The sequence below is a fragment of the Aspergillus chevalieri genome, chromosome 2, assembly GCF_016861735.1.
Source record: "Aspergillus chevalieri M1 DNA, chromosome 2, nearly complete sequence".
Lineage (NCBI taxonomy): Eukaryota > Fungi > Ascomycota > Eurotiomycetes > Eurotiales > Aspergillaceae > Aspergillus > Aspergillus chevalieri.
The window spans coordinates 1,297,032-1,316,629 of NC_057363.1; the positions used below are offsets into that span (position 1 = coordinate 1,297,032).

The 19,598-nt window shown below is 49.9% G+C and overlaps 5 protein-coding genes across 5 annotated transcripts; 2 read left to right on the plus strand and 3 right to left on the minus strand.

Moving 5' to 3' along the window:
- Nucleotides 1-34: 34 nt before the first annotated feature.
- Nucleotides 35-990, plus strand: ACHE_20448S (ATG3/ATG10 family protein; the record flags this gene model as incomplete). The annotated part of the gene is made up of 4 exons (XM_043284752.1): nucleotides 35-202; nucleotides 297-428; nucleotides 498-719; nucleotides 775-990. The coding sequence occupies 4 exons, from the start codon at nucleotides 35-37 to the stop codon at nucleotides 988-990; spliced, it is 738 nt and encodes a 245-aa protein (XP_043133512.1).
- A 129-nt stretch (nucleotides 991-1,119) lies between these two features.
- On the minus strand, nucleotides 1,120-1,841 carry MSL1 (U2 snRNP complex subunit MSL1; the record flags this gene model as incomplete). Its single annotated transcript, XM_043284754.1, has 3 exons — nucleotides 1,120-1,413; nucleotides 1,480-1,693; nucleotides 1,768-1,841. 3 exons carry the CDS (start codon nucleotides 1,839-1,841, stop codon nucleotides 1,120-1,122), a joined length of 582 nt encoding a protein of 193 aa, XP_043133513.1.
- A 355-nt stretch (nucleotides 1,842-2,196) lies between these two features.
- On the plus strand, nucleotides 2,197-3,480 carry ARC1_1 (WD40 repeat domain-containing protein; the record flags this gene model as incomplete). Its single annotated transcript, XM_043284755.1, has 4 exons — nucleotides 2,197-2,419; nucleotides 2,489-3,075; nucleotides 3,144-3,384; nucleotides 3,440-3,480. The coding sequence occupies 4 exons, from the start codon at nucleotides 2,197-2,199 to the stop codon at nucleotides 3,478-3,480; spliced, it is 1,092 nt and encodes a 363-aa protein (XP_043133514.1).
- A 6,026-nt stretch (nucleotides 3,481-9,506) lies between these two features.
- Nucleotides 9,507-13,130, minus strand: ACHE_20451A (WW domain protein; the record flags this gene model as incomplete). The annotated part of the gene is made up of 2 exons (XM_043284756.1): nucleotides 9,507-10,662; nucleotides 10,717-13,130. The coding sequence occupies 2 exons, from the start codon at nucleotides 13,128-13,130 to the stop codon at nucleotides 9,507-9,509; spliced, it is 3,570 nt and encodes a 1,189-aa protein (XP_043133515.1).
- A 664-nt stretch (nucleotides 13,131-13,794) lies between these two features.
- ECM29 (ECM29 family proteasome component) lies at nucleotides 13,795-19,533 on the minus strand (the record flags this gene model as incomplete). The annotated part of the gene is made up of 3 exons (XM_043284757.1): nucleotides 13,795-14,198; nucleotides 14,262-14,335; nucleotides 14,402-19,533. The coding sequence occupies 3 exons, from the start codon at nucleotides 19,531-19,533 to the stop codon at nucleotides 13,795-13,797; spliced, it is 5,610 nt and encodes a 1,869-aa protein (XP_043133516.1).
- Between the last annotated feature and the right edge of the window lie 65 nt (nucleotides 19,534-19,598).

Here is a 19,598-nt window from a genome sequence, read left to right on the forward strand (position 1 = left end):
CACCGCGTCTTGACAAGTCGCATGGGCTTCGGAGATGGCGTCTCTTATGCCTTCCAGACCGAGCCAAGAATCCTTGTTGGGCTTCCCTTTTCTGACACCAGATGAATTTGACTATGGGTGTCGCGTCTTATGCGATCGATTCCACGCATGGCAGATCTCGAGCCCGAATACAGGGTTGTCGATTCGGTTCGTACATCAACAGGTAGTTCGTCTTCCCTTGGCGGGTCTGTCTAAAAGTAGAAAAATTCCCTATTAGTCGTTCTCCCTCTTAATTAATTTAAAACTCGGTCTACTAGACAAGTGATTCGATACTCAAGATATCACGGCATATTGAGAATATCGGTGTTCATGACGAAGAGAATGCGTTAATGCATGAGCCCGAGGATCTTCAAGAACCGCAGCTGGAAGACGATTCTGAACACGATCCTGTTCGTGAACACTGGGCCCCCTAATTATACATTACATTTGCTTTGGCATCTTCTGACAGCAGTAACCAGGAAGCTCTAATTCGCGCAACCAAACCCAATGCATCCTTACAGGTGGATTATGATATCGCCCTCTCTCCCACGTATCAAGTTCCCGTCCTGTACTTCACGTTACGGTGGACAAATCACAAAGGTCCAGTGTTCGGAATAGACGCGGTTTACCAGTACTTGGTGCCGGATGAGTATCGAAAGCAATTGAAGAATGTCGGTATTATAGGTGGTATCAGTTTCGATGTAGGTGCCATGTGCTTCTCGGTTCCAGACCGCTTCACAGCTCACACCTCAATAGTATCATCCAATAACTGGCGCGCCCATGTTTTTCGTCCATCCTTGCAATACCGCGGATGCTATAAGACACATCGCAGGGGGGCAGGGTGTCACACCTGAGACGTATCTCATCATCTGGCTCGGGTTGGTAGGACATTGCGTTGGCTTGAATATGCCGTCTGAGCTTTTTGCAACGGAAGCGGGTGCAAGAACCCCAGAACGCCTTGGACAGCGATAATTTTTTGAAGCAGGCAGAGTAAAAGTCATTTTGGCTCTTCTTCTTTTCTTTCTTTTGTGTCCCCTTCCCTTTGCTCTTTCTCCTGTTCCCCCCTGAACTTGGCTACGCACAGAACGTGGTAGACCCATATTAATCTTCATCCGATGATGCTTCCATTGGAACGTCACTATCCTCATCCATCGGTGCTTCCTCTTCGTCACTTTCTTCCTCACGCTGTCGTTTAACTCCCTGGGCTGCTTGTGCCTCACCATTGGCTCCACCAGTGGGCTTAGGAGGCAACGCCGCCGATCCGGGAGGGCCGCTGAATATCGATTTTTGCAGGTCTGTCGAAGCGCCGCCGATTGGAGCAGTCGGAGCTGGGAGGTTGTACGTGCCACGTAGTCTAGCAAGGACATCCGAACTTCCCTTGGCATAAACAATTTTCTAAAAAGAACAATGATTGTTAGCGAGGCCAATTTTTATACAAGGACACAGACGAGGAGAACGTACCATTTCCTTACCAAAAAACTCAAACCCCTGGAGAGCCCGCATGGCTTGTGTGCTGGCCTGGATATCTTTAAACACAATATGGGCCTGACCGCGCATCTTTTCTGTTTTCATGGCAACAACATCCAAGACAACTCCGTAGGTAGAAAAAAGGGTATAAAGCGATAGTCGCAGGTCATGTTTTCTAAGCTTGTCTGGTAGGTTGGTGCAGTACAGTCTGCGAAAATTGTCAGAATTGCCTAATTTGCTCACAATTAAGACCAATGAGAAGAAATGAAGACAAATACTGACGTTTGGTTAGGAAGACCAGCTCCAGGAGCTTTGTTCTGTGTATTATTACGCGTGGGTATAGGTTTTGTAGCCATCTTCGGAGACCCCCAAAGGACGAGTGCAAGAGAAGTTGATAGGTCTGTCGCAGAGATAAGAATTGATTACGCGAATGCAGAAGGAAAAGAGAGCACGTCAAGAAGTGATTCCTAAGCGAAAAGCTGGAGTTTTTGCTGCTGCTGCTATTGCTCGCCTGTCTCTACTTGGGAGTTCCGTCGCGAGAGAAAACTAGCTTGACGTTCTGCGTATGTAGTCATGTGACTTATTATCTAATCTCATGGCCCGCGTCATAGCTGTACATACGCGGTCTTTCCCCACTGATAACCCGTCTCCTTAAACACCACGCAGCAACTGAACGACAGTAGAGAGCTCCTCCTGTCGTCTTACTTTACAATGGCTACTCCGCAAGCTCACCACCTCTTTCATAACCCCATTGCTGACCACTCGTTCTCATCGGACAAGCAAACGCTTGCCGTTGCGCGGGACAGCAATGTGGAGCTCTACCAAACAGCAGGCAACAAGTTCACCTTGACTGATGAGCTGAAAGGCCATGAAAAGACCGTTACCAGCGTTGACATTGCTCCCAACAGTGGGAAGATCGTTACTTGTTCTCAAGGTACTTTTGCTTCATGATGACAGGTTTCCGAAACGGTGCGTATGCTAATTTCCTGATCACCCCCTTTAGACCGAAACGCATACGTCTGGGAACAAACTCCTTCTGGCTGGAAGCCGACCCTGGTTCTTCTTCGGATTAACAGGGCCGCGACATTCGTGCGGTGGTCTCCGTCTGAGCGCAAGTTCGCAGTTGGTTCAGGAGCCCGTGTGATCTCGGTTTGCTATTTTGAAGAGGAGAACGACTGGTGGATCTCGAAACACTTGAAGAAGCCAATTAGGAGCACCATTACTACTCTTGCCTGGCATCCAAACTCTGTGCTTCTCGCAGCTGGATCGACCGATTCCCATGCTAGAGTTCTCTCGGGCTTTATTAAGGGAGTTGATACTCGTCCAGAGCCAAGCGCCTGGGGAGAGCGTCTTCCGTTCAACACCATCTGCGGTGAATTCCTAAATGATTCGGCCGGATGGATTCATGGTGTGGGTTTCTCACCCAGTGGAGATGCTCTCGCTTTTACCGGCCATGACAGCAGTATCACGGTCGTGTACCCGAGTGCTCCGGAACAGCCTCCTCGAGCGATGCTAAATATTCCCACCCGACTTTTGCCGCTCAACTGCCTTATCTGGAACGGGGAAAATGAAATTATTGCCGCCGGTCATGTAAGTTCACCTTATCTTCGTCTCTGTCTCTTCCCACTATTTATGTGTACTTATCTGATGCTGCGTAGGACTGCGAACCGTATCGCTTCCAGGGCGATGAGAGTGGATGGAACCTCACTGGACCAATTGAGAGCAAGTCTGGAGGAGGTGCTGGAAGCATCCGGGAGGACACTGCTCTCAACATGTTCCGCCAGATGGATCTTAAGGGCCAAACGCAGGCTGATACCCAGCTTAAAACGACTCATCAGAACACCATCAGCACGATCCGAGCTTATGAGGATGCGGACGGTGCTGTCAACAAGTTCAGCAGTAAGGAGCCCCTTCAACATTCAAATTTAGGACACGTCTTAACGTTTTATGACAGCTAGCGGAGTTGATGGCCGTGTTGTCATTTGGTCTATCTGAACCCGAGATTATTGAATGCGATTGTGGTCAATGGCAGCTGAAAGAGACAAGGTATTTTCTACTATACCGAATAATATACCTAGATTTGAGTAGCGCATACAATGCTTATTTTGATGCACAAGATGAGACTGCATATCCGTAGCTGCTCTATAACCGATCTAACCCAAATGGGAATGGTACAGCTACCCCAGATTCCAGCCACACATATCACGGGATCGCGTTGCATTTGTTCAATTCTCCTTCTCGTCTTTCGCTCTCCCTTTTCCCCTCTCATTCCCTTTACAGTAATAATTGCGGTCTGTCCTTGCTGGGCCAGTGACAAAACCCGATAATGAGCTCTAGTTTCAAGACTAAGAAAACAAGAATTGACCACTTCTATTCTTCGTCATAGTATCTCACCTGATCATTCTCCCTCGCTGGTATCCTTACTTCAAAGCTGTGAAATATCATTTGCGGAGAAACGATCTTTCTTGTGGTGTCTTTCATTATTTCGAGGATCTATCATGCCTTGTCGATACCCTGTACATCCTGTATCGTGTCGGGCTTTTGCCCAAAGCTTTGTGCATCACAGCATCGCTCCCTCCCTAGCTTCGGTCTCACAATATTGCATTTGATATTGCTATGGCATCATTCGACATGTTCGTGCGCTCCCCGCACTCCCTTCCCGGCTAACTTGATCTGTGATACCTGTTCGGCTCGCGACCGAGCAAGGCGATCGATTTTCTGCATATCATCAGGCATATGGCATCATTCTATATGCCTAGATTACTTCGGAACGCGACGCTGTATATTTCATTGCTGTGGGATTCTGCTTATACGCGCTTCTCTGTAAGAAGCGTAATGCTACCTTGCTCCGACATCCTCTGTCGATGGTAATAGAGCCAGAGTCTCAATAAGGAGTACTAGCAGGCGGCCTATTACTGGGGTCCAATGAGAATAGCCTGCATTTGGGAAGAAAAACCTTGATCAGCATCTATTTCCCAGACAGGGTTAGGCGCAACTGGAGGATCAGCAGAGGAAGAGTGATCGCCAGGGGGGTTCTCTTCAAGTTACGACCACATGATTGTTGTGATGATTCTCTGGCCATGACTCTCTGCTAATAGAGGAAAGTATCTCTAGTTGGAAGGATGAGAGACCGTGCCATTTTTGGCGAATATGACCTCATGGCGCCGCTTGCAATTAAAGTCATAACCTTCGAGAACGGGTGATCCTGCTCAGCAGCTACCACCTTCACAAACTCTCAGACTATTACTATATGGTCCCGAGATCGTCCATAAAGCCCATTCGGAAAGTTTAAATGTCAGTCGCACGGGCCAAGAATCTTTCCGTGATAACCTTTATGAAATGCATTCAATAGCCTGACAATTAACTTTGAATGTGTTCATCACAGCAGATCCTCATACAAGGATCCACCAGGCTGGGTCGGTCATCCGAAGCTTGAGCACGGTCAAGAAGGCGTTCTCGTGAGAACCATTTGCGAGGCCGGCTCTGTCTTTTGATGTTCTTTCTTTTCGATTGAACCAATAGGCTCTGGCGTGCTACTAAGAAGCTGAGTGGTGGATAGCCCTAGTTCCTCCTGTTGTTCGTATAGGGTATGTGAATGCCTTCGCTACATCATATCATACTATACAGTTTTGGAATGAGATACTGATAGCACTTAGGCCACTGTGTTAGTCGCTTTGGACACTTTCTCTTATAGAGCGCTCACGCAGTAAAATGCCGTAGAACTGCTCTTTTGGCACTTATCTTCTTCCCGACAGACCACGGGTCCTATATCTATCATTCGATCACAGCAATAGAATCGATTCTTTCAGCGAATACCTAAAGTGTCTACCTCAAAGTACAATGTCTACAATTGAAGAATGTGCGAAGGTACGCACCGAGCCCGAGTTGGCATACTCCTGGTTTGGTATGCATCAGATAAGTCTGACGAATATCTAGCATGGAATCGATAGCATAATGCTATGCACATCCTATGACATGCTATTTAAACTTGAATAATACTAATCGGCACGGATCTAAGTCATTCGATGGTCAACTATACCTACACATTCAAAATTCTCTCTGCACTTCTTAACAAGATATTAGGATGAAGCTCGACAAGCAGTGTTCCTGAGAAGAAGAGAAGAATTAGAACTTCACTTCTCCGAGCTTCTTTTCTGCGCGGGTGTCAAACCTTTTGGGTCTCGAGAATTCCGATCAGCTCCTAAGGCAAGAAAGGCTTCAACCACCTCACTCAAACTAGTCGCCAGACCATTCAGGTTCTCATTCATCCTCACGTTCACCTTTGTACTCCACTAACCAAGTAACATTGAATGGCTCCACTGCATGGAGAAGCGGTGTTTTGCTGTCAGTGCCCTTGCAGTCTGGCTCCGCGCTTTTCTCGAGCAGCATTTGGACTAGGACACCACGTTTCACCATTGCTGCGTAGCATATTTGGGTTCTTCCAGGCCTATCGCGGCTGTCAAACCTGGCGCCTTCTCAAGGAGCAGCTGAACTCCAGCCTTGTACTTGTCTACCATCTCTGGGGCGTGTACCAAGTAGAGAGCGGACATGAAAGCCCAGACTAGCGGGGCGTGACCTTCCATGTTAGGATGCCGACAGTCTGCTTCAAGAAGCAATTGCACCATCGGTGGACCGATATCACTGTTGTCTTCCCACTCGATCTTCACCGCCCATGATAGGGGAGTTCGGCCTCGGCTGTCCCTGCAGTTGGGATTAGCACCCCTCGCCAGGAGCATCCGCGCGGTGGCCAGTTCTTCAAAATGACAGCTCCGTGCAATGACGTCCATTCCATACCACCGTTACCGACCTCGGGGTTGGCTCCATATTTTTCGACAAGGAGTTCTACCGTAGCCTCCCTGCCCCACCGAGCAACCAGGAAGAGTACCATATAGCCCTCCTCGTCCTTGCCGCCGACATCCACGCCGCTTATACCAAGTAGGATATCCAATATCGTAGTATACTCCCTCCACGCGGCACCGTGTAGCCCCCGCTCTGAGCATCCGCAACTTTTCGGTCCTGGGGTAAGCCCTCCCTCTCGAGGACAGTGCGGACAATCGCTTCATCCCCATCTACTGGGTCGCTCTCTGCAGCAAAGTGGAGTAAGCCGTGACCCTCTGCATTTACATGCTCTTGACCAGGAATTTTCTCTAAGAGCAAGTTGACCAGTAGCTCCACGCTGTGCAGCGATGGACAGCAAGATTTCACTGTCTTCGCCCTCAGCGTTCGATCGTGCTCCTCGCTCCAGGAGCTGTTCCGCCATCGCGTGCATCAGCGGGGTCCGGTCCCTTTTATCCGCATGATCTGGATCAGAAACTCTCTCGGCCAAAATTATGAAGATTGCCATCTTCCGAGGTCTTATCGCAGACATCAATGGGGTATAATTATCAGCGTCGTGGTCTGGATTAGCACCAGCTTCCAGAAGAGCCTTGGCCATTGCCTCGTTTCCGGCTTCTGCTGCGGATATCAGAGGGTGTGACCCGACCCGACCTGTTCTTATCATTCCCAGGTGGTGCTGCGCAGCCGATAGGGATATGGTCCGCCAAGTCCGTCGTCTCTATGTCAGCACCGGCTTCGAGAAGGATTTTGACTACATATTTATGATCTATCACCACTGCATGGTGGAGTCCCCCCCCCCCGTCATGTCTTTTGAATCAATAAACACCATCCTCTAGAAAGAGCCGGACATCTCTTCAAATCCTTGCTTCGCTGCAAGCAAGAAGCAGTTTCACCACTAGTATTCTTGCAATCAATGAATCCTCCTTTGTCTTGGTATGTAAGAGCTTTGGTTGCATCTTAAAAGCCCCAAATATGCCACCAGGGGAATACCATACATATAGTTCAGCGCGTCTTCAAAGGAAATATCCCATAAGCCTTTCGCAAAGCCATAAGGTGGTTCCTGCAGGGCCTGTGAGCAGGCAATTCATCAACGTTTTTCAAGATAAGCTGCATGTCAGTTTGCTGCTGCCGAGCATGGAAGCCCCAGTTCGAGGCTGCGTACTTGAACAAAGGGTATTCTTGAAGGCACTTCGTGTATTAGTCGAGCGTGGAAAGAGTACCACTTTCAAGAGTGTCAAAGCACAAGTAGTGGATGCATTTCCTTCCAATCTCGCAGTATGCATCAGGCGAGATGCGAGCCTAGTTTCTCTCGAGCTGCACATGAGACCCAGGGAAAAAAAAAATACCCTCTTTCGCCGTCTGGAATTCATCGGACAGTTGGCTTTCAATCCAATTCAAGGCGTCGGCATATGCAGCATCCAGCCCTATTGGCAGGGTCCGCAGCCCGTCTCGGATCGCTTTGGCCGATCGCCTCCCTTGCAAAGATTCAATGCGCAGACGTGCGAGGAGGAACCTGAGAAACTGTTAGCAATTGCTAGATATCGAACACATTCTCATAGTAAACTAACATCCTGTCTACTGCCTGCGTGATCGTAGACTATTTCACTTTGCGGGTCCACCCTCTTTTGAATCACACTTGGAAGGATTCCTACTCGCCCAGCCCGCTCGAAAATTTTCAACATCTTCCGTGTGGGCACGAATTTCGAGAGTCGATCTCCCCATAAACAGTATCGCGATATCTGGATTGTCCCTGGACGTCGCAAACAGACCGAGCTCATGCTTTTCCTGAAGTTCGAACAGTTCCATAAGAAGCTCTTTCCGTCAGTCGCCCGGAAGTTCGCACTCATTCAACGCGTCAATAACGATGAAAGTCCTTGAGAATCCCAATAGAGCAGAGTCTAGGGCAGCCAGGACTTTTACCAGAGTGAGCCGTGTTTCTGAATCCAGATTCGCTTCATAGAGCTCTCCATATCCTCGGGGATAGACGGTAGACGGTAGTTGTTGGGTTAACTGTTGTAGGAGAACGGCAAACACACCATCGAGGATCGTTTTCTCTCGGAAATTACAATTGAAAAAAGCCACACCAATCCCAGCCTGTTGTAAATTCTCCTGGAGCTCATTGATGACAACTGACGCTAAGATGATCTTGCCTGCACCGGAGAGTCCAGGACAAAATAGCATGCGTTGTTCTTCCGGCATGTCGTGGTCTTGACTTATCCAGCCCTTGAATTCATCGCAAGAGCCAGGTCCGGTGTCTTTTTGCACCCGGCCAAAGATGTCAGCTTGCTTGTCCGCATGATTTATTGAAGAAAACCATTTGAGGATATCTTGTCGTTTTTGTTCGTCTTGGTGTTGAACAAGTTGCTTGACTCCTTGTTGAGTTATGGCCACCAGGTCTTTTGTTTCCTTGCTCAGTTGGCTATTGATCTCGTGGAGAGATTTAACGTATCAATATTGGCAGAAATCTGTTGCCTAAATACGTCTATTTCCTTCTAGTCCCAAACCAGCCTTTTCCACACCCGACGACCTACTCTCCTGACGCCATTCGCGTCCCTCTCGGTCGAATCTATGTCTTGCTATTTGATGAGAGTGCGGTCCAGTTCATCTAGTAGATTACGACAGCCTTTGAAGATATCGTTTAAAGCTTGCTTCTGCTGACCCCCCAGATTATCGTCGGGATCTTGATCTTCAATGTCGCGCAGCACACTTGACAATCGCTTGACACTAGCAGCATGCTAGTTCTCTTCAAAATCCTAAGTGATGTGACTGACTTGTCCGAAATGTTTATAACGGCCTGGTGCATCTGTAAATTGCTTCCGCACTGTATCGACCAGCTTCATAATGGCAAGAAAATCTTCCATGCCATAGCTGAAGCTCATTGTGGCATTTGATACCTCGCCACGCAGTAGGACGAGGGTTGCGGCTGATACTTGGGGGCTAAGCTAGGCGGCTCAAGTGGAACTGGGCAAGAATCCTTTGACACCATGTGACTGATAGGAGACCCTAGTGCTTTCTGAGTGCTCTGCTAAGGCGACAATGCCCGGAGAAAGTCGTAGTGACTTTAGACATTCAAGTTTGTGTAGTTGAATATACATTGGCAGCAAAATCTGGTACATCCAATAGAACATGCTTGGTATATAGAAACCCAACAAAAACCAAATGAAAACAGAAGACAGAAGGAATCATCACTTCTCCGGTCCTAAACTCGGCACAATCACCGGCCCATACTTGGCCACGGTCGGATACAACCCCTCGCCCTGCACCATGAAGTCCACCGCAAGATTCAACTTCCCAGCCCCGGGCCCTGTACCGTTTGTTTGCTGCCCATACGCCGCACTAACAGCCTCAGGATCATAAGCAACGACAGCAGCATAATTCCTCCTTCCCATCAGCTTTCGATACTCCCGCGATTGGCCTGTTACATCCGTCTGGAAGATCTCCATCATATCCTCTTTGGTATCAGTCGGTTGTGAGTTGGACCGGTGGCCGTTGGCGGGGACATAGAGCGGTTTGTTACTGCTGTGGAGAAGTTTGAGGATATATGAAGGTGGTGGGCCGTTAACGACTGACGAGGAGATGAGCTGGTACATTGTTTTGTGATCTGAGGGGCGGGTTGGGTCATGGACGAGGCCTGCGCCGCAGACGTTGACGGCGCCGGAAAGGAAGGTCATGCGGATGTTTTTGGATTGGGCGATTGTTTGGAGAGTGCGGATGAGATAAGTCCGTTCGAGCTCCTTGGATTCATGTGTCCATTGATCGCGGAGTTCGTCCATGAGATCGAACTCCCCGAATGGGCTCAGTATCCCGCCCATGAGTCCTGACTTACCCACGGCACGCTTGACAGAATCGAACCCGGAGCCTACCATGTCTTTGGCGCCCACCACGCCGGCAACAGAACTGGTTACCTTACCGAGGACATTATATGCACCGGTGACGGCTCGTTTCCCTGTGGCAACAGTATGCGCGATATGCTCGGCAGTTTCTAATCGTGGGTAGATGATTGGTACAGAGAGCATCCATAAACAGTGTTGCACAGATGGTGGTAGCATCGCTACCCTGGGGAAGATACCCTGATATGTTGGACCTGCCATGACTTGGTGTGGGTTTCTCTCTGAGCGACAGTCAGGGCCAACCACCACCACTGCTGGTCCCAGGTATTTCACAAAGTGCCAACCTGTCCCCGTGACTGTGAACAGATCCATATCGGATCTGGTGTTGCGGAGGATGTCGAGTGTCGTGTGGTGCTGGAAGAGCAGGTACATCTCAATGCCAACGCGGCCAATATTCTTGAACATGTTTGAGAACTGCATATGGTCAGGGTACGAGCCAAATCCATCAAAGCTAAACCCTGTTAGTCTGCGATCCAAGGAAATAGAAGAGGCGACTCAAACTCACATATCATGATCATCAAGCTGACAGATATAAGGAATCTGAGCAAACGACTCCCTCAGATAAGGCTGATCAAAGTGACTTGTGTAATAATGGAAGTACGCATGAGAAACATCTTCTTGATGCGCCGCCGTCCAAGGCATGTTTTTCCTGGCATCTTTACCACTGATCGCAAGCCACTGCTTCAGCGACGCGATTTCTTTCCACATTCGATCTGCGTAGATCTGACCTCCAAGACATAACTGGGCGTGGAAACCTCCAATTTCGTTATGCTTTTGCATGATGTCTTTCCACATGAGTCCAACGCCTCCCAGACGGGCTCGATCATTGGCATTGACGTTGAGAGAGAAGTCATTTCCAGAGGTCGTGATAAATCGCCAATTCGTTTCATACCGGCCGGCAACTAGGAACTCGTATCTGGTACAGCCCAAATGTGACGTGATGGCATAGGTCCATTTTGCAGGCCCGGTCTCGTCCATCTGCAAGCTGATATCATACCTGTAGAATGTCCATCGCTGATGAGTAGCAATGCCAACAGCCTTCAATTGGCGCGGATTAGGTGACAGGTCGAGACTCTGGTGAAGGTGTATTGTTGGTGGTTGGGCAGTATCGGTGACCAAAAGAATAGAACCGAGCCAAATACCATGCTCAATGTCCATATTTGTGTATCGAAGGTAGGGCCCAAAGTAAACGCCGTTTGTCGGTGCTACCCTGTACAAATCGACACCGCAGCTGGGAGGGGGCCCAGTGAAACCACCCATGACAGGGGATTGCAGGCTTTCAAAACCCGGTGTTAAAGGAAGCCCCGGTGATACCATAGGCTTAAACGTAGATAACGCCGGGGACGCAAGAGGATGACTACTGTATATGCTGCCTACCGGGGACAATGGCGTATCATTGAGATTTAACGGTGTTGGGCCTTTAGGGAACTCCCACTGTGTCGACTGAGTCGGCAGATGGATATAATAGTATTGCCCAGAGTTGGAGTCCAGATGCGCTATCCAACCTTCTGGCAGAGGCGGAGGAGACGCCGGAGGCATAACCGATGGTGCCGGAGATGCGCTGACCAAGGGCTGCGGCGGCGGCTGTTGCTGCTGCTGCTGCTGCTGCTGCTGCTGATAGACGACCTGCTGTCCATTCTGCATGCCATTCTGAGGAGACTGCGTGGATGGTCTTGGGTCGTTTGCAAAAGCTGGATGGTTCTGAGCTGTGACCATTGGCGATGCGATGGCAGCACCGTTAGCAGGCATGGTAGCTCCATTTGTCGGTGCCGTCATTGCCGGGTGTCCGGGCGGAGCGGACGAAGCAGCTGGGCGCTGCTTTTCGACAGGGTATCCTTGAAGGGAAGCTGGTCCCGAGACAGTCGAGTAGGCCGGAGGGGGAGAGGAAGTGATCCGCATCCTTTCAAGATCTTGTTCCAATGGATTGGGTGGAATCCTCGATGGCTGCTGTCGGGGTGGAGCCGACTGCGAAGGCGGTACCGTACACTGAATTGGGATGGGACTAGCAGGTGGATTATCGGCGCTCACAATGCTGTCGCCTTGGTAGACTGTCGGGGGCCCATGTGGTTGGGTCCCTGGTTGTTCGGTCGGGGTCCATGGTCGCCTTGCTGGCTGATGAGCGTAGGGCTCTGCCCTTCTCTGTGCAGCAGAGTTCTGCGCTTGAAGGCCGGCTAGTGTCGACGTTCCAGCGATCCCAGAAGCCGCGTATCGGGCCTCGATGTCAGATCCCGGTTGTTGGCCGGGACCAACCACGGGGGTTTCCGGCGGGGGAGGTGAACCCCGTTGAGCGCGAGTGGTCGAACTCGATGCCGTCGAGCTAATCCGGCTGATCGCATTATTTCCATTCGGAATTTGTAGGTGCGATGTTGTCGCGGCTGCTGAAGCAGGTTTAGGAGTAGACGAGGGCTGGGGAGGCGGGTAGTATTGCTGCCGGTAATTCGCATATGCATTGCCATTTGGTGCAGGAGCTGCAGCTGGGACTCGCGTGTATTTGCGAAACAACCCTTCTTTATCCGGTACATCTGGACCAGGCGACTCTGGCAGGGGTTTGGGGGCATTTCCCCGCCTCTCTGCCAAAGTAGCCGGTCTGGGTTCACGTCCGTCCCGCGGCCGCAAAGCTGGAGGATAATCCAACGGGTTCAATGATCCGGAGCCAGCTGGCGTAGACGACTGAATATGCATTGTTGGGGATCCCATCCGGTCACTCCCCGCTGCCGAACTGGAACTGGATGTCTGATATGGGCGAGGACGGTCGTCTGGGTATGGTGGAGTGACACTGTGCTTCGATGCAGGAGATGGGGTTCTAGTATCATGCTTGTTAATCCGCAGAGGCTCGACGATTGGTGATTCAACTGGCGCAGGTTGTGAGGAGAGGAATAACTCTCCCTCAGGGACCTGGCGACTCCCAGTAGGACTCATGGTGAGAGTAGCAGTACTACTGTACCCCGTAGTCTGTACTTCGTAGTACCTCCGCCACCACGCAGATACAACGGATGCAGACGGATAGATCTAACCGTCGATCAATATTAGTCCAGTCTGCCAGGCAGGATTTCAGGGCAACAGAGAGTGTTGTGATCGGGGAGAAGTCGTTCGATGCGGAGTCCTGTAATGGGACGGATTCAGTTATTAGCATGCGATAACCAGCGATTTTTTCAGGGGACAAGCAAGATAAAGTACTGTTGCAACTTCATAGACCAGGCTCCAAGCAATTCCTCATGGTCTTCTCCCCCTCGTCCATCCATTTTGTGAAGAATGGCGAGGACAAAGAGAGACTGGCTGAATAGCCGCCGGGGTGTGAACCCCACGGCGCTTTTGCCAGAGATCATTGGCTCGGCAGCTCCACAGGGGCGCTAAGTGGAAGAGGGCGATTCGAAAGTACGAGAGGGCGAGCGAATGGCATTAAGCATACCTGTTGAGGTCTTTGTGACAGGAAATGGATTGTATGGTTCGAATGCTTCGGCCCGCGTGGTAGTTACCCGTGGTATTACGGATACCTGAGGCATAAATTATTCTTCATTGTCTACTCTAGGTACAGTAGGTACAGAATGCATGCGTAGTATAGACATGATTAAAAAAATTTCTTTCACCTTATCAATTTTGCCAGCGCCTGATCCAGGATCTGTTGCACCGGTCCCGATCGCTCCCTTGCTCTCCAACTCTGAATTGACTGGCATAACGCTTCATTGATCTCAAACCCTCTCTGCTGGCTGAGGACAATGTATGCGATGGCCGCCTGCGCGCGTTCTGTCCGGATGGTCTCCACAGACACATCAATCTCGCGAGTTAGTAATTCTCCTGCGAGCATCGACAAGGGTCCTTGTATGCTATGGACATCAACACCTCGACCGTCGGTTGGAGATGTCCATTCCTCCAGTCTGGTCAGTAGCTGACTCAACTCCTCGTATAATGGTACTTGAACAGTTCTACCGCCGTTTCTCAGCGCCTTGTCAACAACGGGAATCAAATCGGTCAAATATGTCTGAATGGCTATTTGTGGAATCTGATCAGCACTTTTGCTCTTATGTAGAATAGTAGATTGAAGAGACTAACCTCCAGACGCATATGCTGCAGAGTTGACGCACCGGAGAACGCATTTGATACAGGCTGCCAATGTATTTTCAATGCTGTACCCATAATCGTCAGCTGAGCTTGTTTAAATCAAGGCCGAGTATAATGAGCTGAGGACATACCTCGACTTCTGACCACGACCGGAGTCAATATCCATCCGGTCCTCGTCGTCATCAAGGACATCTTCCAGCACCTTTGACGCGATCGCGAGAGCGTCAGGCATCAAATTAAGATCACTGCGTGCCTGTGCAACTCCACCTAATGCACTCAAGCCATGCGGGCGATATGCAGCGTTGTTTCGCTTTGCTTCTCGGATAGCGATCGCCTTCATCGAATCACTGAATTGTTTCTTCTCCTGCCACAATTTCTTTGCCTGACCCGCGAACTTGACAAATGCTTTGAGCACGGCCTCTTTGCCCTCCCAGGTCTTCCCCGCCAGCGCCTTTTCCAGGACCGGCCATAGACGATCGCTTGTGACCAAATCAAGCTCGGGGTCAAGAGAAGTGATGGCGCTAGCAATACCAAGGGCTGCCGTGTGTTTGATGGCCCATCGCGGCGACTCCAAGTTGTCCGAGACGAGCGTGGTGATTTCGTTGACATAGAGAGATACAGTTCGGGTACCTCCGACGTTGTCCTGCCACGTCTTTTCGAAAACCTCGCGAACATGCTCATCCGTATCATGCTTGAAAACAAAGACGAAAGGTAAAGCGGAGGCAGCGAATGCCATGAAACGATCATTGGAGAGTTTCGATGTAGAATGCAGGATCTCTCCCGAGATCACTCGTTGAGTCGCATCCTCAGCCGTCAAGTAGAGGGTCTTAGCATACTCAATTGTCTTCAGGACCCGGTCGTCTGATGCCAGCCGCATGAGGTAACCTATCGACGAGCAGTACGACGCGCTGACAGTATCATTTCGATCAACAACGTACTTCGACAACAGCTGAATGAATCGATCCGCGTAAGGACGGAAGAGTATAGTCTTCATACTCAACAGGACCAGTACTCGGCTACAGCCCACCTTGGTTGGAAGTCCAACGGCTGCGCGAAGTACTCCTTCAAGTTTGGCTGCAAAATCCTTCACCGAGGTCTCGTCGAGCGTATCTATCAGGTATCGCTCAATCACTTCCATCATAGGAGACGTACGGATACTGGATAGTCGCATCTTGTCAATTTCCTCGCTCGTCAGTCCGTATTTATCCGCATTCAGATGAACGTAATTGACCGCTTGTGGCTCGAGAGAACTGAGCGAATTCAAAAATTGTTCTAGAATGGGAGGAACAAAGGGCCGCAGCGACTTTGCAGGGCTTTTCTTGATTATCTGTATAAGGGACCCAATGGCAAACCCTTGGACTTCTTGAACACCGGACTCCATTCCCTTGTCGCTAAGCAAGAACGGGATCGCCTTTCCCAGCATTGCATTCGCGCGTTTTGTGTCAGCGTCGCTCGTCTCCAAGGTGCGGATAACTGCATTGGTGATGGTCTGACAAAGTTTGAGAGCAGATGCTCGAACCGACTCCTTGATATCATCCAAAAGCTTGAACGCCTTGGCGAAAATGTCATCCATATACTTCGAGTATTGTTCCGGTTGACGCCCTTGGATCATATCTGAAATAGCAGTACAGCTTGCTTGCCGAACACGCCATTCCCGACCAGTCATCATACTCTTCAAAAGATCATCCATAATCCCATCGAAATGAGTGTTGATAACAGTTGAAGGCTCCTTGACGAGCGTATGCCAAATCGTGTTCATTGACCGCTGCACGTTGGGGTTGGGATCAAATCGGTAACGGAACAGCTTCGGATAGATCTTGGGGTTCTTTGCCAGGTAGCCATTGACGCTCGAATCCGTGAAAATGTTGCTAATACCCAGCTTGCTGAAAGCTGCCCTATTGGTCCAGATCGCGTTGTTCGAAGCCAAAGACATGAATCGGTATACAAGCGTCGGATCGCCTGCCTCGGATGCGAGATTCATGATATCCTTGTATGTATTGACTGATTGTCCTTGTCCAGTGGGTAGAGCCCCAGGCTCGAAAAGCTGCGTATTTTCGTGAACTTTGCCCCCTTTAAGATTGGAATTGTTGGCCGTGAAGGAATTGACCAAGTCTCGCACCAGATCATCCTTGAGTTCCTGGTCGCCCATTTCGTAAACCAACCCCAGCCCTTGAGCACCCGATTCCTGCACTATTTCGTCACGGTCTCCGAGAAGGCTTGAGAAGCTAGCTTGGCATTCGCGCAATCGGTCCTGCATCTCTTGCATATGACCGCAGTTTTTAACCAGACACAACAGCCATATGGCAGACGCTTTACGGAGGGCTGGCTTTGAAGCACCACAGTCGGCAATGATCTTATCGCACATGTCTGCAAGCACGGTATTAGGGATCAATGATTGGGGGTACTGTTCATCGACATCAAATTCTCGGATCAGTGCTTTGGATTTCCATCCAATGGCAGCATCACTCAATGCTTCACCAACAGAAAAGTGAATCTCCGGACTGCGAATCTCATGCAAGCCATAGAGAGCATCCAATAGCCAACTAAACTGCGGATCAACGATGTATTCGTTAGAAAAGGCCAACGATAGACGACCCATTGCCAGTATGGGGACCTCGGTCTCGGCTTTTGCGTCCCGTGTCAGACTTTCTTTCATCTTCTTCCAGCCATCACCAGAAAGCAAAGTCGGTGACAGGATTCCGGAAAGACTGAGTTGCCCGATGGCTATCTGAGCAGCCCGTCGCAGAAGAGTATCGTTCGCGGACTCGATAATCTCGAATATGGTTTGGATAAATGACTTGACTTGTGCCTGTGGAATCTTGTCGAGCTTACCACGGAACGCGAGTCTGCTAAGCAGATATGACAGTGCCAGAATTGATCCCCGGACGACAAGTACGAGCTCCCCAATCGCTGACTTCCATGTCGTGAAAGCGCTCGACAGCTCCGTAACGAATCCAGTCAAATCGTCTTCAGTAAACGCTGGGTGAGATGCAAGAATACCAATAGCACGTGCGGCTGTGTTCTGTTTGTCTTGGTCGTTGCTAAATATAGGCGCTTTTAAGGACAAAACCCGTGGAACGATGGCACCGACTATATCATTTGATGCCGCAGAGCAAATTTCCACAAAATGCTCACCACATAACCCTAGCCCTTCCCGATCCTCGTTAAGAAGCCCGTTCAAAGCATTTTGAAGGAACAGGAGCACTGATTCTTTATCAGAACTTGCGATATACTGTCTCAATGCTTCACGAGCTCGTTCGTCAGACGTAAGTAGTACGTCCAGTTTAGTGTCCCAATCTTGCTCTATATCGGTTACGATTCCAAACTTCGAGAATGACTCCCAGAGAAGGATGTTGCGAAGGAACGTGATAGTAGGCGCAAATGCTTTTCTGTAGCCCCCCGGCAGGATATCCGACGCAGGCAGAGTTCCTATATTTGTATTCCCAGGATGATCCAAGGGGCGGAACAAAAAGCGTGTTGCAGACGAGAAACTGGGGAAGTCGTACCATGGGCCGTACGATTGCTCTTGGGACGAGCCATCGGGGCCTTTGCTTTTGTTTCCGGGATTGAAGAGGCGATACCAGTAAGGATGGAGGCCCTTTTTGCCTTCTTCCACAACCTCGTGTCGTCTTTCCGAACCCCGTGCAATGGCAATAATATCGATCCAGCGAGCCACGACGTCGTGATAGGGCAGAAAGCGGTTGGCAAAACGTACTGCAGCATATTGTGGTCCGCGAACGATACTGAATCCGGTTAGGAGGTCATCCTCTCCTGGTTCGTTTCTCATCTGATCAACCAGGAAGGGTCGTAGTTGCTCTTGATATTTCTTGTCCCAACTGTCTAGCGACGAGTTAAGAATGCTACCCAAAGCCTGCTCGATGCTAACAAAAATTTCAGGGCTCGAATCATCGCAGCTTAGTGAGGTGAACAACCACTTGATCAGACCAAAACCAGAAAACTCCTCGTCGTCATTTTGCGCTTGGAAGTCAACCTTGGGAACCATGATACCAATACTTTCGTAGGCAAGGCCCCGAAGGCTTATATCCGTTGCGGGTAATCTCTGCCCACTAGCCCCGGGACTAGGCCAGCCTTGCGATTGGATGAAATCTCTCAAGCCTTGAACAACTTTCGGTGCCATCCCTTTCAGTTTGGACGGCGATCCCATGCGGACAACCCATGTCGTAAATGTGAATATCTGAGTTCTCAACTTGGACGCTTGTAGTCCCCGTGACGACCTTGCAGCATCGGATAGAAGGCCCTCTTCTATTAAGCGAATTACTTTTTCGGTATGCTTCGTAGCTTTGATCGACTTTCCGAGATATACTAGCAGCTTGATCTGCAGGGAAGGCCGCACAGAAGGCGTTCCATCGGCCTCTTCAGTCCCAAAATACAGATTGTACAGTTGCTGCACAACATCGGGGTCCTCGAGGCTCGGAATGAATCGCTTCAGGATCTCCTCGCCAAGGTCTGCTAGGCGTGAGTTTGCATCTGCAGTTGCGACCAGCGCAGGCAAAAACCGCTCTGAATCCGTAAAAGCTCCGCTGGCAAGAAACTTCAAGGCATTGGCTTTGGTCTCCGTGAGGTTCAGACCGCCGCTTGCAGACGGATTCCACGTTTCTTTGATAGGAGCGTCCTTGTTCAGGAAGGTGTATTCCTTAGGGGAAAGACCAGGGCATGTTGTGGAGTTCTCATCTGCCGGAGAAAGCAAAAGAAGCTTTTCCAACCAGAAAGACAAAAACTTGGTGTCCTGGTCAGACAGGCCCAGCCGATTTTTCAGCTGCACATCTTCCTCACTACCCTTCGGGGGGACCTTCAAAAGAGGCAAGAGTCGTAGAACAAGATTGAACACGGTAGCACCTTGGTTAACTGACGTCCCAATTTCGGAGATCCCTTGGAGCAACGGAAGCAAGATCTCAATCCGCGCATCGGCGCCCAAGCGATCGAGTCCTTGCTGCAGGAAAATTAAGTCAAAGTGTCTGATAAGCTGAGATTTCTGCTCTTTGAACTGTTTCAACAGCGCTGTCACGGGCAGTTGAATGGACGGAGTCTGAACTCGGGTGTTGATATGCGTGCACACCGTAATCACTTTGTTGCGGACTGCCAGGCTCTCTGAACCGAGTTTGAGGAGCAATGGAGCCAAATATGTTTGAAGAAGAGATTGGAGCTTTGTATCTGTCTCTGCCAGGGCGATTCTGAGCTCGACCTTGGATATCAAGCTGAGCTCACGAGCCTCGAAACTCGCCGACGCGGGGTCTGAAGCCATAACGAGAAGTGGGGAGAGTATGAAAGAGATGGATGATGGATATGTCTGCACATTGACCGAGCTAT